This window comes from Atractosteus spatula, chromosome 22 (assembly GCF_055471065.1).
Source record: "Atractosteus spatula isolate fAtrSpa1 chromosome 22, fAtrSpa1.hap1, whole genome shotgun sequence".
Lineage (NCBI taxonomy): Eukaryota > Metazoa > Chordata > Actinopteri > Semionotiformes > Lepisosteidae > Atractosteus > Atractosteus spatula.
The window spans coordinates 17,148,237-17,175,450 of record NC_142727.1 but is presented as its reverse complement, the minus strand read 5'-3'; the positions used below and the strand labels follow the sequence as shown (position 1 = coordinate 17,175,450).

Sequence of the window (27,214 nt, the reverse complement as noted above, 5' to 3'; positions counted from 1 at the left end):
ATTAATACCATATGTCCAACAGAAACTTTGAGACATTTTTTTCTAATGAACAAAAAACAGTGTAATTCTCTGCATTACAGCAGAGTGACAATGCCTTAAATACTGCTCCTTAAACAACAAGAGAGGTGTTCTTTAATGTTTTCTTAAGTAGCTAAATAACATCTTTATGTTTCTAATTGTAAATATCTGAAAGCAAAATATAGAAATTTAAGGTAACTTTAACATTCTTCATGGGCAAATATTTGGAATATTTTTTGTGGAGAGGTATTTAATTTAAGCACCCTTTCTTGGAAAATGAAACTTAACTGTTGGACTATTTAAGATGACTCCACTGACTTCTGCCTCAAACATTTGATGGTCTTTTCATCTAGAGGTAAGTAATTTTTCACTGAATTTCAAATGATGATAGTTTAAAGTATATATATAAATATAAAATAACATCTATTAGATATTAATTAACATCTATTGATATCTAATATTCATGCGTTTATATATATATATACTGAAGTAGTTCAAGTAGGGAGCTGCGTCTGCATATGTGGGCTGCAGAGGAAAAAGTACAGGTTTATTCCATCTGAAAAGACAAGAACAGAAACATGTTTTGGCTGTGGAGCCTTGACCCACGAATATTATATATCAAGACTTTCTGAACAAGTTTTAATGTGATCATATGTTAAAAATGGACTAAACTGTTTATTGGCAAGTCAGGTGTAAATAGGTAATGAATATGATTAAGAATGTTTTTCTGGAATTTTGCATTTGCAGCAATTTATTTCAATTTAGGATTTTTAATGGCTTCTTCTATTTTATTAACAGTAGCCCCTTCTGTTTGTTAACATTTTCTTTAGCAGTTTTGTGGGTGTGGAGAGGGTGCACTGCTCATTCATTTCAGAAGATAATTCTTAAATAAAACTTTGTTCGAGGAAAACATGCATCTAATGTGTCTGGTCATGAACATCTTCTTTTCCAGCCTTCATTGCTGTCAGCCCTGAGACATGTGGGCAGAAGACGACTTCCACCCTACTTCTGCACCTTGCCTGCAGAGCTACACCGAGCCTGAGGATGGCAAAACCTACACCATGTACCATGGCACCACGCCAGCAGCTGCTGGGAAAATCAAGAGGTCTGGTTTCACACAGTCCGAGGATGGCATGCTGGGGCCCGGGGTGTACGTCAGCCGGGACCTGCAGAAGGCCAGCAGGTACCCCATCAAGGTGCCCGAGCAGCAGCGCGTGGTCCTGAAGCTGAAGGTCAATGTTGGGAAGGTGAAGAGGATCGACAGGCAGGGGCACCCCCTGCAGAAGAGCTGGCACGAGCACGGCTACGACACGGCCTGGGTCCCCCCACACTGCGGGATGGTGAAGAGCGGACTGGAGGAGGACTGCGTCTGGGATCCCAGGAGGATCACAGTGATCTCCCAGATTCATCCCTGTGTACCTTATCCAGCCTGTAATCCGCCAGGTCCCGCAGCCCGTAATTTTTTTTATTGACAGGGAAATCTTCTGAACACATTGCAAAATGTGTGTGAAATTTTGGTCATTTTCCCTGTTAAACTCAAGGAAAAATAAAGATAAATGGAAAAAAATGCTTTGTGTGTATTGCTTACATATATTCATAAACAATTTTTTTAAAATTTCATAACAAGTAATTTTTTTCAAAAAATTCATCTTTTCCCGTAAACAATACGGGAAAAATATAGTTAATTTGTATTTTGTCCTAAAGGGTCCTAATGTATCTTCACAATCTCCATTCCAGGTTCCTTTGAAACCACCTCTATTAGAAACAGCAATCTAACTAGAGGTTCTCTAATTTTAGAGAAAGGCTGTTTAGTGGCAACCCCAGTTCCATAGTACAGTAAGTAATGTTAATCTTTCAATTATTTCCATTAATATTTGAGACAGAAATTCATTTAATAATTTTCAAAAATGTATATTCCAGTTATTCCCGTTAACCTTAATAAATCAAAAACAGACGTTGACTGGTCACAGCTCAGTGCCCAGCTCATACAAAGAATAAGCAACTTATGTTCAGAAGCCTCTAAACTAAGAAAAATAAGATTAAATTATTTTTTTCTAAACTTTTATGCTTTATAGGCAGCATCAGTTAAAAAAGTAAAACAATTTAAGTTTAATTTCTTGACTCAAACCAAGTATTTGTTTTAAGAACTGTGGTTATTAGTCCCAGTTTACAATGAACACAAGTACTTTAAACATTGTTTATCTGACAGTTTTTTTAAATAGTAAAAGTCTCTCAAATGTATGACAAGCTTTAAATGGATATGGCTGAATATCAGTTATTAATGTATTATATTATTATTAGTGTATTATCAGTTTAATTCATGTCAGTGTCTTTCCACTGTAATACATTCACAAGTTTGCATTTTAAAATACTTGTTCTTTTTTGGGACACACATTTAACATTTTGTAATTTCAATGTGGACACTAGCCAAAACACATTATTCTCTTACAATTGTGTTGCTGTATTTGGAAAGAAAACTACAGGAACTTAGTACAGGAAGAACATCATGCAAAAATATTCAAATGAGATATGTGCTTATATAATGGAAAAAGAAACTTCAAGTTTAATCTACAAATAGGTTGGACTCTCCCAGCTGCCAGAAGTTGCTGTAAACTTGGAGCAGGTAGGGTTTTTATATTAAATTGTTTTACAGTCACCAGCCCGAGTATTAACACCTTCCATATCCAACAATATCATTCATTTCTGATGCTCGACACTGTATGTTAAAACAGTTTTTGGCAGTGTTATCTCATCAAAGAGTAATGAACACACATCCTTAGTAGCACTATCAATTAGTAGTTTAGAGTTCAATAAACTTTGATTGAGGGAAAAGCTTATATTTGCAGATATTAGCTTGTTTTACATTGGTGTGCTATGCATTTTTTAAGACTTTATTAGAGTAAGCTGGATTTTCAAAGGAAGGAAATTAATCAACCCTTTCATTCCAAAATGCCGGCACAGAATATGGCGTTCGTGGAAAAAAAAATATTATGAAGGCTAGTTTATGATTTTCAGATCATGTGCCTCAGTTAGAGATGGCCATTTTCTCACAACCAAAATGTATTGTACTTTTTACCAAGATAGAGGTTAAATTAACCATTCCTGCCTTTTTGTACAAAATTAAATTAGGTTATTAATTTATTGGTAGAGTAAATTCTAGACACATAAATTTAATAAACACATAATAAACATTTAATAAACACATACATTTAAATTCTAGTAAGACACAACAGCTCCTAACAGTATTGAGTGAAAATGAAAGTAAATCATTGTTGAAAAAGTCCAAAGTTCTTGATAAAGTTATTAGACAAAAAGGTGGCTATGTTTTTCTCAAGGAGATGTAGCTTTTTTCAAATTCTTCAGACAGCTTATAAAGCCTTCTTTTCTTTATCATTAAAGTGGTTTTGATGGAGACAAGTGATTTATATAAATGCAGTATGCCCATTGAGATATATTCAGACAGCTTTTCGATAAGATAATAAAAGCAAGTGACATGTTTAAATTACAATTGAATGTTACTGATATTCTGTCTGACAGGAGAGGGAAAATGCCATAAACACTGTTCCTTAAACAAGGAGAGCGTGTTTTTTATGCTTTCTTAATTAGTTAAATTACATTCTTACCTATTTGTTTTAACTTACACAATCTGTATGATATCATTTTAAAGCCTGAAAGCAAAGCAAAGACGTTAAGGCACACTGACATTGACATACTAAAAAAAAACCACAGAGAAGTTACTCTTTTAACAAGCAATGAAATCCGTTTTCATTCTAACACTCTTTCCTGGGAAATGAAACTTAATATTTGGTCTACTAAAAAGCCTCCACTTAGTACAGCCTCAAAGTTTTGAAGGTATGATCGTGAAGAGGTCAGATGCATTTTTGAATTTAAAAAAATAATAGTTAAATGTATTTATAAGAAATATTCCCATAATATTATTTTTAAACAATTTGAAAGTTAATATTTTTAGGAGTTTAAGAACAAATTTAAATACTGCGATTATTTGTTTATAGGCATTTAAAGACAAATCAGGTGAAAACGAGGAGGTCTTAACATTTATCAGAGATCTATTACATTGGGAATTAAAAATGTCAATTTATTACGAATTTTGCTTCCAGTTCCATTTTATTCATTCATGTAGCTGCCTTTGCTAACCACCTTAAGGTAGGCAGTAGGCAGTGGGAATGAAGTGGTTTTGTTTACTGGTTTTAAGAAGTACACTCTTTGAAAAAAAAAACTCTGTTAAAGTCAAACTGGTGTGTAATGTCTCTGGTCTTTATCATCTCCACTGCTGTCAGCCCTGAGACATGTGGGCAGAAGACGACTTCCACCCTACTTCTGCGCCCTGCCTGCAGAGCTACACCGAGCCTGAGGATGGCAAAACCTACACCATGTACCATGGCACCACGCCAGCAGCTGCCAGGGAAATCGTGAGGTACGGTTTCACACAGTCCGAGGATGGCATGCTGGGGTGCGGGGTGTACGTCAGCCGGGACCTGCAGAAGGCCAGCAGGTACCCCATCGAGGTGCCCGAGCAGCAGCGCGTGGTCCTGAAGCTGAAGGTCAATGTTGGGAAGGTGAAGAGGATCGACAGGCAGGGGCACCCCCTGCAGAAGAGCTGGCACGAGCACGGCTACGACACCGCCTGGGTCCCCCCACACTGCGGGATGGTGAAGAGCGGACTGGAGGAGGACTGCGTCTGGGATCCCAGGAGGATCACAGTGATCTCCCAGATTCATCCCTGTGTACCTTATCCAGCCTGTAATCCGCCAGGTCACGCAGCCCGTAATTTTTTTTATTGACAGGGAAATCTTCTGAACACATTGCAAAATGTGTGTGAAATTTTGGTCATTTTCCCTGTTAAACTCAAGGAAAAATAAAGATAAATGGAAAAAAAAATGCTTTGTGTGTATTGCTTACATATATTCATAAACAATTCTTTTTAAATTTTTATTTTAGTATGTAAAAACCAGCTGAAAACCTAAGACTTTTAATAAAAATGTTGAGCTTCACAAGGTAGTCAGTAGAAGTTACTGTTTTTATATTACATTTTTTATTTTCGTTTTTCTCTTTTAAATCAACACCCTGCATTGTAAAATGGACATATGGACACATCTTCTTCCCCGTTAGGGATGTCAATCAAAAACATTAAAGAGCTCTCCATTATATTATCAGGGCTGTTTGACTTTTAATGACCTTACACCCAAGGAGATATGACAAAATATTATTATGGTTCTTTGAACGGTAAGTTATAAGTATAAACACAGTAGGTTTTATAATACAATTGATAAAACCAGAGTTTAAAAATACCAACACAAAAGTATTCATATTCCAGAAACACACAGTTGAAATACGATGTCCTGATACAGTGCCTTTTTGCAAGGAAAAGGCTGTGCAATTTGATTTCAGCATATTGAACTTTTCATGTATAAAGCTAAACCACAGACCACAGACCAATCAAACATGCCTATATCTCTTGCAAGGAACATCTCTCCAGTCATTTGTGCATTTTAAAGGCCTGCAGTCTCCAAGAGTTACTGTCTTTTAACGATCTTGTCCCTTCTGTTCAAGAACACAAGCACTGAGCCCCAGAAAGGAGCTTTCTGTTTTAGGGCCATCTTCACTCTCGAGTGCAGAACATCGCTCACTTCTCAGCCCGAAAGCAAGCAGTCTACCCATATCCAAGCTGCAGAAATCCTCTGTAAAAACCTCACACTAAGCAAGTCTTAAAAATATTCACTCATTTACATTTACGTCTGGAGCGAATTTTAAATTTTCAAATGAATAAATCCTTTCCTTGCAAACTCGAATATGGTGTGATGTGTTTAGGGAAGGGAATAGTGTTTTCAGCTTTATATCTCTGTCAAGATATTTTTAGTATTATCAGACCATTTGTTTTAATTATAAAAGTTAGACAGCATGTCTTTTGTTCACAAAACATGATTACTTTTACCAGTAAGGCAAGAAAATGATGCCTCTTCAAATACAGTCAGGTCAGGTGGGACCTTCTGAAGGCCAGCAGCTACTGTGCTGAAGGTGAATGTGGAGGACAGACCTGACACAACCACTGTTATGACAGCCTGAATTGAGGGACAGTCAAACACGGTTTGGAAAAAGACTGCAGCTGGGATACTGGGATGGTTCAAGTTAAGAAAAGTTATCTGTGCCGAAACACAGAATCCCCGCTGCTCCTTTCTGGTTCTCACTCTTTGTGGTACATTTGCACCACAGGCATCATGGGACTTGATGATGTTGACTGTATCTCTTTCGCTCTTCAGTTAAACAGAGCTGCTGAATAGAAATAACTGAACATCAGAATAGAAAACAAAGGAGTTTGGAACCGAAGTTTAGGAGGAAGGTTAGATCCTTATCTCCCCCACCTCCACATTAAATATATGTGCGTACACAGCATATCTCGAGTATATCTAGCACTGGGGACAAGCCTCGCCTCTCTACCCTTGCAGGAGCTCCCTAGTTCAGTCCGGGCAATATTGAGGGGGCCTGCCATACCTCACCGAGGCGAGCTTCACCAAATACCCTCTGCTCTGAACTATTGAAAATACTGTTATTGACTACGCAAGTGTGGTATTTTGACACAGATACGATTGATGTGCGCCCTAGAAACAACTGTCAGATTAACTGCTGAAGGATGGGACTGTTTCTCAAGTCTCTTTAGCTCTTTAGCTGTTAACTGGAACCTCTTCACAGCTGGCACAGTCGCTGGACACACATTCATAAAATTTCTCCCTAATAGTCTGGTCTGCTTCCGCTCATGTCAGCATATAGGGAATTTCCATTCTAAAGATCTGACTGAACAACTGGTATGAACACAATTGAGCATGCCAGTGCAGTGGTTTTCCGTTAGATGAGTCACCAGCTCTTCTCTTGACACCACAATTTTTCAAAACAACACTGTGGCACATTTCTGCGTGGAGCGGAAATTTAAATAACACTAACTTTTATCAGTATTAAATAATTCCTCCCTGCCAGTTCAACAATAACTCACAGGAAAGTGTTGATCCATAGAAACTGGATTTAAATTTGTATTTAAATTGGATGAGAGGCGACAAAGGCAACATATGTAGTTCTTCTCTGCCAGCTTCTAATCAGAGTACTTAAAAAACAGAAAAATGTTGGAGAACCAAATTCGCCAAGGCCAACAGAGTTACTACAGGGGGAAGGGGGTTTTCTTTACAAATCAGGAAAGGTCACAAATGCAGAAGCCTACCACAACTGGTTTTTCTTAAGCACTGGAATCAAGTCAATGATACTGTATATGTGAAATATTTGGATACATTACCAAAATACCCCTTGAAAACCAAATTGTGGATTGGAAGTTTAATGATAGACTGCTTCATGAATTAATGTCTTAAAAGGCTCTAATGAAATTTAACTAGCACAACAAAAAGACATTGGTACTATGTTTTTATAAAAACCTTTAACTTACAGCAAGAAAAAAAAATCTCATTTTCCCCAATCCACTTGTAATATTAACAAAAAAACTGAAAAAAACCTCAAATTTGAACATATCATTTTCATGTTTGTTTTCATTTCATACATTTATAATTTAGTAATTATATATGAAATACAGTGAGATTTCAGCCATAAATGCACTTAGTTGGAGTTTCATATTTTGTGTAAAAATATTAACTGTACTGTCCATCACTTTTAATTCAACAAACTGTGGCATCATTGGAAGGGGGTGAATACTTTTTCTAGGCACTGTACAGTATGTACTGACAATCCTACAGTACACTTTTTTCAATATTATTTTTTTTAATTTTTAGAACGGGAATCTATTCAACAAATGGTTCTACTTTTTCTAATGAGGTGGCAGTGGGATTTTTTTGAGGCACACCCGTTATTTGAAACAAGGTTTGCAACTGAGGAGGAGAAAAAAAACCTGAAAACAGTCCTTTAAAAGCAATGCTCCAATGCAACAACAAGTCAGAAAAAGGTACGAAAATCATTCACTGCTGAGCACGGTTCCAGACGCCAGAATCGTTGGCGGCAGTCAGCTTAGGGGCCAACATACCTTGCTCTTAAAATACATTGCTGTTAATGATTTCATTACACTCAGAAAGAGCCTTTTCATATGTGCAGAGAAACTCTGATACAGTATGTGTGAAAGAACAGCCATATACATGCTGCTGTTTCGTTTCTGACTGCCTTCACTGAGTCCCGTGGCAAAGAAGTGCCCCTCTCTACCGATGTGAAGTCTCTAATCTTAAATAAAGAGCCTTCAGGGCAATCTACAGGATCCGCCCACCATTAACTGAGTTACAGAACTGAAAGGAAACAAACAACCATCTCTCGGCAAAGAAGAGGCTGTTCTCAAACCGGCTTTTATCCGCTCTGATATGTAAGTACCAATGTATCTACATATATCAGAATTAATTAAGAACTAATAATCTACAATCTTGCTGCTTCAGGTGGGGGGATTTAGTAATTGAAGCTGCAGCCACAATCAAACAATATCATTTTTGAATACATTTTTAAATTCACATTAGGAGAAAAGAGTACTAAAAAGGTAATAAGTTATGTTTCCTAAAGAAGACTCTGAGCGATTAAGATACCAAGAGTAAGTTGAACCTGTATCAGGGCACGTCCCTTTCTGTCTAGGATCCTGACGAGCCTGTTTTATTCTGCAGGGCGATCTTCTCTCCCGCAATTACTGTACTGCTAACAGCAGCAAAATAACTTTTAAAAAATGCACTGTTCATCTGTTGGTTCGCAGGGTGAGCTAATAATAACCGAATTAAGAAACAAACAGGAAGCAGGACGTATCCGACGTTCAGAAACACATCGATTGGGCTGCCAGCAAGACTGGGCACTGTTTCTGTAAAATAACGACGCCAAACAACCATTCAGACATTTCCATTTAAAAAAATCCTTAGTATGAGAAAAATCTAGCTTTAACAGAACTTTTTTCTTAATGAGAATTATAAAAAAAGATTATATACAGTACAGACTTCAAAACTGATGACTGCTTTAACTTTTTCCCTAGCTTACATCCTTTTTTATAATGCCTTCAATAACTAGCATCATTCATATAGAAACATTTTCATTTAAATTATACACCAGAAATAACACGGATGTCTGTATAACACACACAGCTCCTTCTCACAGTTTTCACATCCTTTCTTTTAAAGCTTGCAGTCATCTGAAAGTAGCCTTGTCATGTACACAAACTTTAAAAGGAAAGACATAAATTGATTTTTAATAGGAAAGAAAAACAAAAAAAGTATGATTACGTAAGCATTCAAATCCTTACCTGTTTTTTTCTCTGACACTTTTCTGGTCTTAACGAGCTACTAGCAATTAGCTGAGTGCCCTCTGTGATAAATAAATGGGGTTTATATCATTTCATTAAAAAAATACACTGCCTCATTAAAGTCTCTCAGTCAGACGGTGAATTTACAAGCAACAGTTTAACCATAAAGACCAAGGAGTTTTTAAAACCACTCAGAGATGAAGTTATAGAAAGTTAATAAAAAATAAAACACCGAATATCTCTCTGAGCAGAGTGAAGTTGATCATTAAAAAGTGGAAAGTGTATCAGACCCCCCACTGGTTAGGAGTGGAACTATGACTTGGAGTTCAGCTATGAGTCAACAATATCCCTGTCACTCCACTGAGCTGGCCTGGATGGTCAAATGGAAAACCCATCCTCTGATCTGACAGAGATCAGATCTGATCTGAACAGATCCAGTGGCCATTTACAACAAAGCGCCTACTGCAAGTAATACTGCAAACATGTGGCAAAAGGTTTTATGGAGAAACAGGACAGAATTCGGAATTTTTTGGTCAGAATGGAAAGTGTTACATCTGTTGTGAATGCAACATAGTACATCAGTCAGTCAACACCATCCCTACTGACAAGCATGCTGGTGGCAGCATTGTGTTGGAGTTCTGCTTCTCATCAGCTGGGGCTGAGAAACCTGTCAAGATTGCTGGGAATGTAGACAGAGCAAAATACTGGCAAATCTCAGAGGAAGACCTGCTCCAGACCTAAAATTGGGACAAAAAAAATTGTTTTCAGCAGGACAATGATCATAGGCACAAGACCCAACACTGGAGAGTTAGGAATAAGAAAATGAATGTACTTGTGAATGGGCCCAGTCAAAGACCTGACTTGAGAATCTGTGGAAAGACCTGAAAACTGCTGGCCTTAAGTGATCCCAAGTTCCTTAAGAGCACCTGAGCAAATCTGCCAAGATGAACACATAGAAATTGCACCAAACTGGTGTGCAACCTTGGTAGAGACTTACCCCCAAAAAACTTGTATAAGCTGCGATTGCTCCCAAATGTGCTTCCACCAAACACTGAGTTCACAGATCGGGATACTGATCCAATCAACACAACATTTTATTTCTATTTAGTATTTGCTGCCATATACAGCACTGTACTGTAACCTTTTTCACACTTGGAAGTCTCCAGTTTGAGCATTCTGGTTTTGAGTACAAAATTAAGTTTGTTTTTAAAAGCCGCCTAAATAGAAACAGATTTTGTTTGCTGAGGAAATATTGAGGATTACACACCCTAAATGTTTTCATTGCTGGACTAACACAAACATAATTTTTAACCTATTTTCACGCTAGTCAAGCATGGTCTTGGTCTGGCACAGTGTCCCTGAGTAAAAGGACTGGTAACACCTTAAAACAACAAACATCTACTGATTTACAAACACCAACAGATGTAACACAAAACACTGGGATTATTCCTTCCAAATATTTATAAAGCCATCAAAATACAACATAGAGGTTTCCCTTTTTCGAGTGTGTACCACACAAAGAAAATATTTTCTTCCACAGACATAGAACACTGTCCCTTTGAAAATGTAAGTCCTTCACTGACATGGAAAGAAAGGAGTTCCAGGGCTGACTGCTCTGTGAGAGGTGGCCTCTACGGAGATGGTGATTTGGCTGCATTGTCAGAGGGAGTCAGAGAGGTCTGACAGCTGAACCTCAACTCCTGGTCCCCTCTACTAGCCATTCATCTCCCAATTTCCTTGCTTTAATTGGGCATCTTTGATACAACTCTGCTCCTATCCACAGCTCCCTTTCCCTAGGGGGCAGGCTGTATCACCACGTCACTTCTCTCGACTGAGGGCTGATTAGAAAGCTCAGTGGCTACACTGAGGCGCACATCAATATGCATCTCACAGAGAACACGTTTCAGGGCTCTGGTGTCTTTTAAAAAGAGAGCAGTTGCTATGAAGTATGGGACTCTAATTGATTATAGACGTACTCTGGGTTTTCATAATGTCACAATGCAGAACCATATAAACAGACTTCTGCTTCTGCTTTGCTTAAAGTCTAACTCAGCAGGCACAAGCAGTTGAGCTCTTTGATTCTCTGATGAGGTGGACAACCTTCGTCCTGTTTTGTCAATGAAAATGGTAGGGCGCCATCTTGATCAACCAATGAGATTGCTATATCAATGTGATGGTCTCTGGGTGAACTTGAAAGGACCTGTTGGATCATTATATATATAAATGCAGTAGCTTCTGTTCCGGCTAAACATGCCTTGTGTTGATGGTGGCTGCATCCTTTTACAGGCTCTGTAGGTCTCTTATTTCATCAAGACATCAGAAGTCAAAATTATCCTTAAATTAAGATCATACTTTCCCCTAGCATTAACCAATGATGGATGGACTAATTTCTTGTCAAAACCTCACTGTTCGTTTATAGACTTTCACCTCATCATTCTGCATTTGCATCTCCCCTCTGCTTTGTCCATCCTGACATGCTGCTTCTTTGAGCTCCTGGCTTTTTATCCCAGTATGGTGCCTCTCTCTCCATCACGTTTATTTTAACTTCGATGTGCTGATATGTACTGTATACACGTGTGTCTTTATCACAAAACAGCAAGTCGAAGTTAAAATAAACGTGACAGCTGTAACAGAATACATCTGAGAAAACAATATTGTTTAAGTGATTAAATTCAGTGATGACTACTGTAAAAGAGGAGTCAGCTTAATGTAGGAATCAGCCTCTAGATTAAACAGCATGTTAGGAAATACACACCCAGTTTCACCAGCAAACACGCTGGCAGTCAAAGGCATGATTCATGACCTCAGCTGGAACAGAAATGACTCAGATCTGCACTTCCTTTTGCAGCCCATACAGAGGCGCGAGTGCCGTCAGGATGGGACGAGCTAGAAGGAAGGGGCCGAAGATCGAGCTGTACACCTTGGACAGCTTCTCAGAGCCCGCCAGCGGAAACGTCTACATCATGTACCACGGCACCACGAAGGAGGCAGTCGAGCCCATCAAGAGGAATGGATTTTGTCCATCCGAGGACGGCATGCTGGGGCCCGGGGTGTACGTCAGCCGGGACCTGCAGAAGGCCAGCAGGTACCCCATCGAGGTGCCCGAGCACCAGAGGAGGGTCCTGAAGCTGAAGGTCGATGTCGGGAAGGTGAAGATGATCAACAGGCAGGGGCACCCCCAGCAGAAGACCTGGCACGAGCACGGCTACGACACGGCCTGGGTCCCCCCACGCTGCGGGATGGTGAAGAGCGGACTGGAGGAGGACTGCGTCTGGGATCCCAGGAGGATCAAGGTCATGGAGGTCATCAAACCCAGCAGGCTGCCACCTCTTCCCTCTTTCCAAGACGATGAAGAATCATATTAAACCTTCAAAATGCTTCTGTTCCGATTTTAATAAAGTAGAGAGGCCATGCAACTGCCTCTTCTAGCTCATTGGTGTTTGGGTATATTTCTTGATCACTTATAAGACAAACTTTGTTTCCTTAAGCTGGATAATAAATTAAATTGACAGGTGATCCTTTGTGTCATTCATGAGTTTATTCATTAAATACACAAACCAGGACACAGATTTACAGCCTTTTCGATAGTTGATTAGGTCCCGATGAATTCGACAGAGGGGTGAAATGCGAAGGGAAGTCCCGGGTGGGTGGGATAATTTTCAAGTTTTAAAAGATGCATATGATAACGAGAGCACACAAGGTACAATGGAAACTGCCACATAATGGTTTTGGTAACCTTGTTTCTGAGATTATATTAATCATACTCACACAATCAGATGTCAGCGTTTGTCTCACTGAGCTGGCAGGGACTGCCATTCCATTACAAGGGCTTTATCTTAGTTTACCGAGTTTCACCACCAGAAGCGCATCGTAATGTTCACCTTTCAGAGGGCAGGCACTATCTTCACAAATCTGTGAAACCAGCACCTTGGCTAATCACGTTAAACACCCCGGTCAAGCCGACACACGTCTGGGAGAGGGGGGAGTTTGAGGAAATTATTTTCCCCGCTCATAGATTTCCATTTCCCAGTTCTTTTTTCATCCTTTGCGGACAGACTGTGGCTGTCGGTTAACTGAAGGCCCTTTAAAAGATGACCTTTCCAGGATTTCAAGGAGAATAAAAGATAAAAGTGAGATCTGCTGCTTAGGTGGCGCAAAGAAGCACGTGGGTAAGATTAGATCCACAAACCAAGGGGCAGAGTGCGCCACCTACTGGGCTGAAATAGATCACAGCTAGGGGCCAGCAGTCGCTGTTTTTCAGGGGAGCCTTCTCTGCCCCCTGTAGAGCCCTGCTCACTGTGTCCCATACAAAAACAGCCAGGTCTGTGTCACAGAAGCTCAGGCCTCAGGAATTTCTGGCCTTGGCAGGGCCACACTACCGGCATCTGAATTATTTATTCTCACACGGCGTGCCATGTGTTCTCAGGCCGGCCATTACATTACGAAAAGGGCAGCAGGAGGATCCAGCGTCGAGGCAGAAGAGATCAACTGCACCAATGCAAAAGTAAGCAAGGTTTAGCTCAGGCGGGAGGGGGGAAAGGCACGGCTGGAGTGCACCACTGTGGTAAATCAATTACTTTTGGTGGTATACCACGAGAAAAGCACGGTAAAGAGCAGTAAAGCACATCGGGGAAGCAAGAGCCTGTACAGAAACACGAGCACTGTGCTCCTGTCAGCAAAGCCACTGCGAAACCTGCAAGAGTGCGGCAGTAAACTTAGAAAGGCTGCCAGTGGTGAAGGACTGACACAAAAACAAAAAAGGCTTTAAAATATCCCTCAGTTCTTCAGAACCAGCAGAAACCGGGGAAGGTCTGTGATTATGTTTTTTTGAACTCTTATCTTCAGTCAGCCGCCCCTCCTGCAGACATGCTTGGTCATGAAGGGGCAGATAGTTTCTCCACAGCCCCAGCACTTGCCCACAGCGTGAGAGGCCTCGGTGTGCCGCCCGCACGTCTTGCACTGGGCCCCCTGCCCCTGCCCCTGCCCCTGGCCCTGCTGCCTGATCAGCGTCTCCAGCTCGCTTTTGACCGCCGGGTCGGCGCAGTGAGCCACGCCCACGACCGCCAGCCTGCCGGGGTCCCACACGCAGTCCTCCTCGCAGTGGCCCGGCGAGGGCGGCAGCCAGGCCGTGTCGTACCCGTGCTGGTGCCAGCTCGTCTGCAGGAGCGCGCCGTGGCCGTCGATCTTCTTGACCTTGCCCACCCGGACGCGGAGCAGGAGGACCACCCTGTCGCCGGGGCTGCAGGAGCCAGGGTAGCCCATGGCCTTGCTGATGTCCCTGCTGCAGTAGACGCCCGGCCCCAGAGTGCCTCCCGAGGACGGCCGGAAGCCGGAGGTGACGATGGCCCGGGCGCTGCTCTTGTGCGTCCCGTGGTACATGGTGTAGCCGTGGCCCCGCCTGGGCGCCTGGCCCGGCTTCAGTTGCCGCCCGTCAAGCCGGCTCTCCCAGCCACAGAAGCTCAAGGGCATCCCGGCGCTTGGAGAGGGACAGACAAGATGGCGTGAGTCTGCGGTGGCCAGCCCGGGGGGTCTCGACAGGCGATGGAGATGCCACGGCGCCCGGGCGATATGTTTCTGACCACAGGCAAGAAGCTTTACTCATGAAAGCTGATGAAATTAGACCACAAGCAGCATTTCCAAAGCACCCCAGTACTGCTCCACACTGTAAGAATTCTGAGAATAAGAGTTTTTATTTCAGTGAAGTTGAAGCAGGTAGCGTTTTAAGACGCATTGAAGGAAGGAAGGGAGGGAGGGACTCTTAAAACTGCTTTTGTTCCACATGCAGAAAACATCAATACAGGCAGAAATAGTCATCTTGACACACCTCTGTCAAGAAAGCGCACTTGGCTCTCGCGTTGCTCTGAAGATATTCGCGATAAATTGGGATAAAAGTTCTTGATGAATTCAGCTTAGTAATCCTTAACTGTAAACCTGCTACCGATTTGCAATACGGCTCAGTTTGTAAAAGATTCAGAACGGGTTCGCCCATACTCGTACAGCATTGAATCTGAATAGTCTTCCATGTTTTGTTCATACACAGATGAATACCGTTAGGCTACCTTACAAACAACACTTTGCTGCAATATTTTCTCTTGAAGTGTCAGATTTAGTACACCGACTTTTTTATATATTAAATATTAAGGATAAATACACGGAAGTCTTACCTTTTTACGCGGCCCTTGTTTTCAGTTTTTAAATCGCTGTTCTGGGGCGGAGCGGTAGTTTTTACAGACTTCTTTCACTTTCATTTCTGCAAGTTCTTGCTTCGCATTTGGATCTTGGCCAGGTCCTTTTCCACAAACTCGCTGTACGCACCTTCGCCGGCGGAGCTGTGTCTAGTTCCCGTTTGCTTCATCCAAGGAAAACACATTGAACATCGTGGGACTAACTCCTGAACTACATTCTACAAAAGCGGTGGACAGTTTCGGAAAATAAGCAATTTTTTGAGACACACAGATGATGATGTCTCAGAAATTATTTAGTTATTTAGCAACAATGGTCGCAAGGCAGGGTAGCGTGGAGAGGACGCATGTCTGTCTGGGGACCCACACACCTTGCGGTTTGGAGACGCTGATTAACCTAGACAGCACGTATTGGACCGTAGTAGAAAGACGGACTAAACCCCACGATTTTCCACGTTATCGTGGCTCAGGATATAATGTAATATCACCAAGTAAAAACTTTTCTGCTTGTGCCTCCTACTTTGTGCGCTTTTGAGAGCTCATTTTTGTGTGGCGAGCGCTGCGCTGAACTGAAGAAGGAAGCAAGAACAGTGCTGTTGTGATAAGAACTTTATTAAAGACGTTTGGACAGGACAGTCAGTTTTAGCTTTTGCAGACACACTTGGAGTATTGGTAGTAGCTGTTATACAGGTTAAACAGAATTTAGAGGAGTGATTACACTAGTATTTCAAAGTTTTACTTGTTTGCATATGTACTGTTTCACATATTTATTTTTTTTAAACTTTGATTTACAAGATCATATAAAGATATGGTGTTGAATATGACAATATCAAGGTTTGATAATGAACAGAAATATACCTGAGCAATAGGCTTCTTAATAAAGCATTGCCAGTAAGTGCAGCCTAAGCAGATACTGTAGTTATCTGTCAAGGAAAACAAGCTAAGCACAGAGTCTGTAGAAGGGCTTACGACAGAACAGCACAGGAAGGACAGCGATGAAGAGCGGCTTTTCTCGAAATGGCTGTATACGTCTTGAAACTGCTAGGACTTCAGGCCTCTTTTACTGGAGCAGTAGCAAGAAATAGCAGTGGGCAGTGTCCAACAAGGTACTGTACTATACAGTATGTCTGTGTTCAGTGCAGAACTTACAGCGACATTTTTTCTCCAGCTGTTCTCTGCAGGTCAGAATATTTTTCTGTTTTGATTTGATTACTGTACTACCTATCTAGGAAATTCTGAAACAATTAAATGTTTACACTTCTTATAATTTAGAAATTATACTTCAAGATGTGAAGGTCACGTAATGTCTGTGTCCACTGATATGGTGTGATGGACACATTTAGAGGTGCTCTAATAACATGTTGCCTACTGAAGGTGGATGTACTTATGATAGACCTTCATGCATCCTTTTACTTTTCAGAGTTGTTCCTGTAATTCCAGCTTGGAGTGTTAGTCCTGCTTAATTGTATACTTCCTGTGTGGGTGTTCTGTATACAATCTCAGCTGACATGGAATTGCCTTACAGCTGAGACATGAACATCAGCCCACAGTCTGGGATAACTTGATTAATGGAGACGGAGATGAGGCATTGCTTTCTTTTGCAAACTCATTTCAATGCAAAAGGTACAGCAGGATTAGTTGTTATACTTACTGAATGGCATTTTGTTCTGTGTAACATTATATATCGAGTGATGTGCAGAACAGTCAGTGACAAGCCTGTGACTCTAAATGAAGGCAGGCATTTTCACCATGAGAGCAAGACATTTACTGGAGATGGCACAACCTGTTTCCAAAACATCAGTTCATTTTTATAATATCACAAAGAAACTAGAGTGTAGGAAGAAAATGAGCAAAATAATTACCTGTATAAAGAAAAGATTTTATTTTTGTCTAGATTTTTTGAAACTATTTTCCTTGACAGACGGCATAGCCATTCCTGGGCAGATGAGTATATAACCCCCCCCACCAAAACAAAAACAGACAGAAGGTTGGAAAAGGGCTGCAGTGCCTAACCACAGTGGATCATGCATGTTCCCTTAGTTGGTTTCATAAAAGACAATTTAATTTCTAATCCTCTGACCTATTGGTGTTCTTTTCTTTTTTTTATTTTGCTTTTTTGGATTCTCGTTGTATTGTTATCGCTCAGAGGGATGGCAGACCCCAGCTCCGGATCACTTGAAGAGCAAGCAAAGCGTAGAGGAGCCAAGGACAGCTGTGGAGAAATGCATTAATCGCTGAACAGGTCACCAGTTTACCTACAAAGTGGAAAAAAGAAGATAAGACAGAGAGAAGAGAAGAAAGAAACATTTTGTTTAGAACAACAAAAGAGACACAAAGGACATATTTCACCATATCATTATTAACTGACTGAATGAAATATTTGACTTCAAAACAACTGACATTAGCAAAGGGAGAAGGTTTGTGTTTCTGTCTTCCTCTGTTTGTTTACAATTAAATAATAGCTGATCACGATACTCTTATGCAGCACAGACAGACTGCAAAAAACACCGTCAGATGTAGGGAAAAACACAAAGGTTTGTTTCCCAGGTTTTGCTTAGTGATTCTTTTTACAAATATGCTGATTATCAGGATGGAGGCGGAGAACTGAAGGGAACTCGAAAGGGAAAAGGATTCTCTCGCGAGCCTCACCTTTCTCCACCTGCGCAGTGGCAATTACGCTCTGGACTTTGCAGATGAAGGTGGTGTTCTCGGTCAGCTGGAAGCTGGTTATTGTCAGTCGGAAGCCGCTGTTTTCCAGCGCTACCACCCGGATCTTATCCTTGAATTTCAAGTCTGTTGTGCTTCCGGTGACGTTGGTGGTGATGGGCGTCTCCTTGCCCGCTTTGGTCATGGAGAAGGAGTAGGTGCTCATCTGGTTGGGCTTGGGTGGGATGTTGCAGTCTATCCTCAGAGACTCATCCTCTTGGCGGCACACTTTGATGTTGTTATCGCTGAGTGTTGGGGCCGCAGAAACTGGGGGGGATCAACAGAAACTAGAATGAACTGACCAATTCAGTGTGAGGAAAAAAACAACTAACATGGACTGAAAGGCTTTTTCCACATTAACCAGGAGAGCAGAAGCAGGTGGCCATGTGGAACAACAGTGTTCTGAACTTGACTGGAGTCACATCCCTAGAGACTGTTCGGCTCTAATCCTTTGATCAAGCTACCTTATATAAAATACATCAGGAACATCAACCAGATAAATTGGTACCATGCAAAAGAAATTAGTATTGTAGTTAGAACTTTTGGGAAGGTACTTTGGATAAAAGTGTCATCGAAATAAGGTAAACAAACTGCAGACTTTGCCAAGGCATTTACAAGTGCAAATCGTCTATTCATGTTCTATCTGCTTCATCAACTTCAGGGTCATGCAGGAGCTGGAGCCTGTCCCAGCAAGCAATGGGTCAGAAGGTAGGGCACATCCTGGATGGGACACCAGTCAGACACAGATACAAACACACTCGCTTCAGGGCCAATTTTCCCAGAAGCCAATGAACTTACCAGCATGACCTTTGACAGTGGGAGGAAACCACAGCACCCAAAGGAAACCCACACAAACATGTGGAGAACATATAAACGCCATGCAGACAGCACCCCAGGTCTGGAATTGAACCCAGGGCCCCAGTGCGGCAAAGATGCATACATTTTTGACCATGACAAGCACAATCACTTGAAAATACCTTCATCTATGAAAGGCGATGTTGGAAGAAGTAAGAAAATGGCAACGGACAAAGTGTACGAGACAGAAACCTTTCTTTTGTCTGCTCAGTCCAGAATATGAATTTAGTTCATAGGATTCCAGTTACCAGTAACAACTGAAGGCAATCTGTCCTCCTGTCTTCCCCTTCCTGAATTTTTGTTGCTTTATTATTATTTGTTGAAATTTTGCGTAAAGAAAGAGCAAAGCTCAGTAAAACAGCCAAACATTTCAGATTAAGCCTACTATTGCATCATAAGTTAATAATCCTAAATGCATCTTACCTGCTAGAAAAACACCAAATATGAACAAACTGTTCATCTTGCTGTCTTTATGTAAAACTGCAAGAAATCGGAACAAAAGACATTACAGTTAGACATTCAAACATCTGTATTATCACGCGTTCACCAAGCATGAGCCTATGCAATTTATTTTCTGCAGATATTTCAAACAGTCCAGGGAAGTACACTCAAGCACCTTTCAAACATAAGTTACCAACATATAGGTTTGTATTATATGAAGTGTTTCATGACTGAGTTGTACATTTTTAATATGAAAGAAATAAAAAAAACTGATTTGTCATCAAAACACTTTCATTAAAGCATTGCAGAACACAGCTTCTTAACACTTTCAAAATAAAATGTAGTGTCAGTATGTTGGAAACTTGTTTTCCCAAGCCTAAAATGCTTAGAATTAAAAAGTTCCAGGCAATAGTTGCCTGAAACATGGACACTACACAACCCCAAAACATATCAGACTCAAACTTCACGGTAGCTTTAGTCATAAAAGCATATCTTTATTTCAAACCACCTCAGCTGAGACAAAAGCTACTGTAAACTGTATATACATCACAGTGCACATTAACTGCTATTATCCACGAAATTAAAATCTGTAATTTCATTATTTGTTCTTGTAATACTCCTTAAAACACTATGAATAATCTATCCTCATGGAAAACAAAAAGATAGTCATAGACACTGCCCCACTCTTTGTTTGTGCTGTGTCTGTTTTATGAGCAGTGCTTCCTTGCTGACGACTGTTTTACTGTTTTAGTTTTATGTGTCTGAAGACATTTTGTAGCAATAAGAAAAAAACATCTGAGTTGCAATATGTCTGCATTTGATTCAACACAAACCCCAAACATTTCCAGACTTCTGCTCCATCCGTGAGATAAATGTGTCCCGCTGTGCTCGTTGTGGTAAATGCCGGCTGCGCTGTATCACATGGGAGTTTCTGCCAGAAAGTCATTGGTTCCCACGTCTATCAGCTCTGAGTTGTACTTAAAGTGCATTCCATCCCAGAGGACCCTTCCAACCCTTTGTTTAATTAATTCCTCCCTTCTGAACACAAATACAAGCTTCCTCAGTTTGTAAACAAATGGGTTTTAGTTCTCATTCATGCAGTATCTGTGGATATTGCCATGTATGTACAGGTGTATCGTTTGTTTGTGGGTTTTCTTTATATCGTCTGCTGCTGCTTTCAGGGAAGGAAGGATGCAAAACTCCCAACGCCCCCCTCTGCACTGGCTGAGCCCGTGTTTGGGGACAGGAAGCCAGGGGCCTGGCAGAGGCTCATGGGTGTCATCCAGGTCCCCCGCTGAAGTGCCTGAACCTCCTAGTGATGGAACTGGAGGGTCCCGAGATACGGGCTGGGCAGCAGCCACAAGACCAGCGACCATCTCTCCTCAAAGCCCTCATCCCAGTCCTGGAGTAACACTGGTGGAACAGAGTCTGGGTTTCGAGGGGCAGCCGCGCTGAGGCTGCAGCGGGGTATTCCCTCAAGCTGCGCGGGAAAGGGCTGCAGAGGCTGAGCCCACTGAGGTAAGGGCCCAGGTGGACCGTCTGCCCTCAGGTGCAGGGCTGCGGAGGCTGAGCACACTGAGGTAAGGGCCCAGGTGGACCGTCTGCCCTCAGGTGCAGGGCTGCGGAGGCTGAGCACACTGAGGTAAGGGCCCAGGTGGACCGTCTGCCCTCAGGTGCAGGGCTGCGGAGGCTGAGCCCACTGAGGTAAGGGCCCAGGTGGACCGTCTGCCCTCAGGTGCAGGGCTGGGGAGGCTGAGCACACTGAGGTAAGGGCCCAGGTGGACCGTCTGCCCTCAGGTGCAGGGCTGCGGAGGCTGAGCACACTGAGGTAAGGGCCCAGGTGGACCGTCTGCCCTCAGGTGCAGGGCTGCAGAGGCTGAGCCCACTGAGGTAAGGGCCCAGGTGGACCGTCTGCCCTCAGGTGCAGGGCTGCGGAGGCTGAGCCCACTGAGGTAAGGGCCCAGGTGGACCGTCTGCCCTCAGGTGCAGGGCTGCGGAGGCTGAGCCCACTGAGGTAAGGGCCCAGGTGGACCGTCTGCCCTCAGGTGCAGGGCTGCAGAGGCTGAGCCCACTGAGGTAAGGGCCCAGGTGGACCGTCTGCCCTCAGGTGCAGGGCTGCGGAGGCTGAGCACACTGAGGTAAGGGCCCAGGTGGACCGTCTGCCCTCAGGTGCAGGGCTGCGGAGGCTGAGCACACTGAGGTAAGGGCCCAGGTGGACCGTCTGCCCTCAGGTGCAGGGCTGCGGAGGCTGAGCACACTGAGGTTAAGGCCCAGGTGGACCGTCTGCCCTCAGGTGCAGGGCTGCGGAGGCGTGGCGGACCTGCAGCTGCAGAGCGGCTGGGCTGGCCATCCGACTGAGGCCCAGGGCTGGCAGATGCTTTTACAGGCCGCCTCAGGGGGCACTGCCCCGGAGATGCCCAGCACAGAGAAAAGTGAAAAGCGAAGACTGGAACCAACAGGGGATGTTCAGCTTTGTCCACAAAAGGCAGTGAGAAGTCTAGTATATTTGGGATAAAAAAGATTGTGCTGCTGTACATTAGGGGAAAGAATCAAAGGTTTCGGATTTGTTTAAGTGTCTAGCTGAGCCAAGATGTCCGACTACAATTCCCAAAGCAATAAACAAGTCTGCATTACTACCCAGATTCCGGCACACGCTCCTTCATCAGCACGATGACAGGATGCTTTTTTGTTTTTTGACACGGCAGTTACTGTTAACTCCGCATTCTTCATCAGCTAAATTAAATTGTTACAGATCCAGAACTGGATACAAAAGGAGATTCATCAATAATGTATGCATTACCTGGAAAATACTGCAGTGCAAATAGAATGATTTTTGACGCCCTTTGTAAACACAGTATAAAGATGAAATATTTTGATGCAGGTTTTTGAAATGAACACAATTACATTTCCGTTGATCTATTTGCATTTCTTATCTTATAGAGACATCTTAGCTATAGGTCAGACTTTAATTCCATCATGCATCATGCAAGTACAATCCACAACAGGATACAGCTGCGCTGACGTGATGGGATCCTTCAGGGAATATAAACAAATGACACTGGATTAGGAGTCCTACATGTGGGTTGAAAGGTCTTGAAAATAACCCGTCTACTTGTTATCCGTAGCTACTGCATACGCTGAAGTGATGCAGGTGAGTCACATCATAAGCTGACAGACACAGGGATGAAAAGCAGAACAATGTCCTAGATGGGATGCTAGGTTACCACAGGGCTGTACTGTACACAAAAACACACACTCGGGCCTCCGGAAGGTGAGAAGAAACCAGAGTACCTGCAGAATAGCCACATGAATGAAGGGAGAACATGCAATCTCTGCACAAAGGACACCCAATCCCAAGAGCGCTCAGAGCCCAGGACCCAGGATCACCTTGAAAATGACTTCTCTTATGTAAGTGTCTTAGTCTATGTTAATGTAACAGATGCCCCCCTTTTGGAAGCTTTAAAGAATTGTCGTCACCCATTGGGTTCAATATCACTATCCTGTTAGGTATTTGCTGGGTCTGTTTTTCATGTCTCCTTGAAAGGCCTGATGTTGGCGACCAGCGCAGATATAGAGGTGATAAACTGCTGCATCATTATATTTGAACCGCAGGAGTCAGCAGAAAAATCAGAATATTAAAGAAGTCATTTCACTCTTTAGGGTCTTACTGTTACTCTTTTCATTCAGATATGATATCATGTGGAACCTATCTTGCTTTTGATACAGTACAAACTGGGCAGATGAGGTTTCGTTTGAATCAGTTGCATACTGGTGCTAGACACGTTGCGGAATGCTTTCTTCCAATTACGGTATTCTTATAAAGATTAATATTGCAATCTGTCCCCAGTTTAAAGTAATGACTTCTGATATTTATCTTTGCATCTGGTACACCTTACACACCCTTCCTTGCTGTATACCTTCCCTAGTTTAAAGAGGAACTTCAATGGCATAGTTCATGCTTATAACACATCATACTAATCATAAGTACATAATTGTAAATAATTACATAATTCAAAGTTTCCTGAGATACGTTTAGAAAAAAGATCAAATAGAGTGAAGAGCGGTAAGTATTGTTATCCCAAAAATGATAAACAAAAATGTAGCTCAAGGCAGAGAGACCAACACGTTGTAATATGCAGGTGAACTATGTCAACCTTTCTAGGAATCAGACCAAACTTTTGGCCGCGATCACATTTAGACAACCTGTTCATTTTCAATACATAGAGAAAAGTAAAGTGGAAACACTGCCTTTTTAAGTCAGTGGAATGGCAATCTGCCTGCTTTCCTTATGCCTCGGGAAGCTTATGCAATGGAAAATGGCTCCAGCGTTCATTAAATGTCACTCAGACAAAGCACTGTGTCTTAATGAATGGTATGGTAAAAGTGAAAAAAAGTTCAATTTAAAAAAAAAAACCAGCCCTGACCCCAGGGCATTGTCAAGCACAATAGATTGAGTGTGTTCTATTTGTAACGGATCCAGCCAGGGTCAAAGCTGCAATAATGATCTCAAATTTACTGTCTCTGGCCACAGCTAATGAAGATATACTCCAGCGCACGTTGCCTTCAACTACCAGATGGCCCGGAGTTTAGTCATGTTGTTTTGAAGATGGGCATGACATGATGCATGCGATGTTTGTGGCTTTCAGCCTCACTCAGAGTGTATAGAGTTCTTTCAGGGGAACTGCTGTGAAATTCTGCCTGGGAAACTATATTTTACCAAATCTTTCAAAATCTGGTAACATGACAAAAGAAACAAAAGGCTTAGTGCTGCAAGCTCATTGACCGGGTTATAAGCAGCGTGTGAGTGTCAACCTATGGTTGACTTTACTGGAAGTTAGAAGGATCCCACCCATTCGAAATCTTTCAGGTCTTCAGGAGGAACTGGAGGGATGATGTCCTTGATCAAAGGGGATCAGATTTCCAAAGGGGATTCATAGAGATTCATAACTTTGGTCAGAGCCTGACTGAGTGGAGATCCTGAAGAGGATATGACAGGATATTTCAAAAACGTGACTGGGAGTCGGCTTCAGTCTAGCAGAAGTCAGACAGTTCTACTTGAAGCATTAGGTAACTGACGGGGTTTTGCGAACATACTCAGCACAAAGCACTTGCTGTGTCGTGTGTTCTGGGACGTATCACATTTATAATGCGCAACCACAACTCATACAGTACATCACTACAGATTGTTTTCCATTTCAAATGCAAGCTCTCTTATTGAAAAATTAGCCTAGATTGAGAGGCGACAGTCCATTATCTCAAACGAGTGCAGTGGTTCCACGTTCTTATTCACATTCATACGCCCACAAACTGTTCAGATCTGATTCTTATTTTAGAAAACAACAGCTGCATTTATTTATGTTGCTCATTGAAATAAAATGCAGTTCTTTTTTTCCCCTCTAGAATTCAACCACAACCACATTGTGTTGATTTAAGAAGTAAATCTGTGGCCGGTCTGGAAAAAGTTGCTGCACTGAAGAGACCTCTCCTATAGTACCTCCTTATTTCTTTCTGTCTTTGCCTTGGCCTTTGAGCATTCACTAAAATATCTTGCTTTCAATGTACACCTCTTTCCAGGTTGATCCCACACTTCGCCCCCTTATGGGACGCCTAGCAGAGCACACTGCATTCTGGCTGGTGACGTAAATGTTGTCTACTACAATCTGCAACAGACTTCCCCACATGCCAGCTGCAGTGAGGCTCATTTCCACGTACTGGGACATTATTCTTGTCACCTCCAGGTTCTGCAGTCCTGCAGGCTGCAGTGCTCAGACTCCGCAATCAGCACACAGCCAGGAATTCAACAATAAGAGCAAGAGCAGCATCTCGGCACATTATTCTGCCAGCTTTTCCTCTCTGCTAGCCTCCTAGCAGATATCAGAGGGCAGATATGTATCAAAAAGTGCTCTTCGTGCTTTTCACTGCCAGAACTGCCCTGGAAATCCAGAAAACACAACACATCCGACGGCCATTCCAGCCGAGAAGCAGGGGCTCAGCCCACACGCCCGTCTGTGTTCTCCACTTCGTTGTGTTCTGTAGCCTGATGCTCCTGCAGAGCCCCCTCAGCCCCCAGCAGCCCCCCTCTCATCCGCATGCACACCCTCTGCTGCAGCAGTCAGATGCTTATATTGATCATGTCTCTATTGCTCTCTGTAATTTATCCCCTGTTCGACTTTGTAGCCTGATTCTTCACAGTAAAATTGGTCATTTTCAGGCAATCGTCTCTCCTTTCAAGCACTCAGTTTTCTCTCTCTCTTCACAATGTTCTTAATTCATTTTAATTTTAACTGTTTTAGGGGTTTAGCTGAGACCCTCTCCAGCAAATGTTACCTGCAGTTTGCATTCATTTGATTAAATTCCCCATCATTTGTGTACATACTATTTTCAGTTAAGCCCCTCTTTGAAAGCTTTATTAATGAGCAAAAACCATGAAGACCTACTGTATATTTATCAAGAAGTCTCTTTCTTCAATCATGCATTCTTGAATAAAAGCATAAAAGCTTCACTTTGAATTTGCTAAAGCATTATTTCTCTCTTCTCATCATTACTGGAGATTGAACCCTCTTCAGTTTTAGGTTTCTTACCTGAGCTGATGTGTGTATTTCTCTCTGCTGTCCTCCTTCGTGTTCCTGTGCTTCTGCCACAGTGCAGAACTGATCAGGCAGTTTTATTGCTGCAGTAGAACTCCAGGCACTGGCTAAGACACCACCTCCTCCACATTAAAAAAAATAGCTGCAGTGTCTGAAACTGCTCTCCCTCTGCAGTGATTCAGAGCCACGGACCTTAAAATTAGAGACACGGGGCAGGGGCTGTGTGGGAACACCTTTCAGCAGAAAGCACTCTAAAGTATAATTTGCCACCCCATTTTGTCAGCCTCCTGGTCCAGCCATTTCAAATAATTGCAGATTTAAGAAAATACATCAATCCACATCTCAAATCCACCCTCCCCCCTTAAAAACGCACGTATTTAAAAATTCTGCAGCCTAATTATATTTGCAATAGATGTGCTCATCACTCATTTGTCAGGCCAAAATAATGTAGTTATTACACCGAAGACATGGGCTTTTGGCCATTCTGCACCAAAAACTGGAGCTGAGGACACCAGAGCCTAAACAGTGAGGCTGATGAAACAAGGTCATCAAATCTCAAGACAGAGAACTAAAGACAAATCATAGACATACGAGGACACTAGACCAGGCATAGAAGCTTTCATGTTTGTAAGGATGGCTTTGCTTTTGTACAATCTGTACACTGCATCTACTATATTAAGGCATGGTCACTGCAAACTTGCTCCTAAGAGCCAGGAACCTATTTTTTTTTATAGATAGCTTTCAACAGTCAACAATTAGTGACCATCAAACTATTCTAATCTGTTTTCTGCTTTCCCAAGTGCTTCTCTCTCTCACATCTTAGGTTTGGAATTTGCCAATGGGGTGTAGGTTTAATGTGGTTTGATTTAATGTGGTCCATGGAAAACGTGTACATACAGTACAGGAGTTCGGCTAAGAAGTTCATTTACATTAATTCACACATCTGGCACAGAACCTAGATGAACCAGTGGCTCTCGAAGGCCATGACTGCAGAATCCTGGCTTAGATCGTTTACATGTAAAGTGTCTGTTTACAGTTAAAGGTTTGCACCAAAACTATAAGGCATTTAACTAGATTTTGAAATCGGCCAATGCATTTAGGAACCCCCGACCAAATGAAAAAACTCTGTCTGAGGTGAGCAATGCAAGGCT

The 27,214-nt window shown here is 42.2% G+C and overlaps 4 protein-coding genes across 4 annotated transcripts; 2 read left to right on the top strand and 2 right to left on the bottom strand.

Moving 5' to 3' along the window:
• The first annotated feature begins 50 nt into the window (after positions 1 to 50).
• On the top strand, positions 51 to 12,805 carry LOC148816901 (uncharacterized). The gene is made up of 3 exons (XM_088939356.1): positions 51 to 373; positions 971 to 1,433; positions 12,190 to 12,805. Exons 2-3 carry the CDS (start codon positions 996 to 998, stop codon positions 12,655 to 12,657), a joined length of 906 nt encoding a protein of 301 aa, XP_088795482.1. The 5' UTR covers positions 51 to 373; positions 971 to 995; the 3' UTR covers positions 12,658 to 12,805.
• Positions 2,581 to 4,917, top strand: LOC148816902 (uncharacterized). The gene is made up of 2 exons (XM_088939353.1): positions 2,581 to 2,641; positions 4,317 to 4,917. The coding sequence occupies exon 2, from the start codon at positions 4,326 to 4,328 to the stop codon at positions 4,818 to 4,820; it is 495 nt and encodes a 164-aa protein (XP_088795479.1). The 5' UTR covers positions 2,581 to 2,641; positions 4,317 to 4,325; the 3' UTR covers positions 4,821 to 4,917.
• A 6-nt stretch (positions 12,806 to 12,811) lies between the features above and the next one.
• LOC148816900 (uncharacterized) lies at positions 12,812 to 15,559 on the bottom strand. Its single transcript, XM_088939352.1, has 2 exons — positions 15,457 to 15,559; positions 12,812 to 14,768 (listed from the first exon to the last, which is right to left on the bottom strand). Exon 2 carries the CDS (start codon positions 14,759 to 14,761, stop codon positions 14,138 to 14,140), a length of 624 nt encoding a protein of 207 aa, XP_088795478.1. The 5' UTR covers positions 14,762 to 14,768; positions 15,457 to 15,559; the 3' UTR covers positions 12,812 to 14,137.
• Positions 15,560 to 16,068: 509 nt separating this feature from the next.
• Positions 16,069 to 26,238, bottom strand: LOC148816899 (uncharacterized). The gene is made up of 4 exons (XM_088939354.1): positions 26,058 to 26,238; positions 19,459 to 19,515; positions 18,124 to 18,447; positions 16,069 to 17,729 (listed from the first exon to the last, which is right to left on the bottom strand). The coding sequence occupies exons 2-4, from the start codon at positions 19,493 to 19,495 to the stop codon at positions 17,617 to 17,619; spliced, it is 474 nt and encodes a 157-aa protein (XP_088795480.1). The 5' UTR covers positions 19,496 to 19,515; positions 26,058 to 26,238; the 3' UTR covers positions 16,069 to 17,616.
• Positions 26,239 to 27,214: the final 976 nt, after the last annotated feature.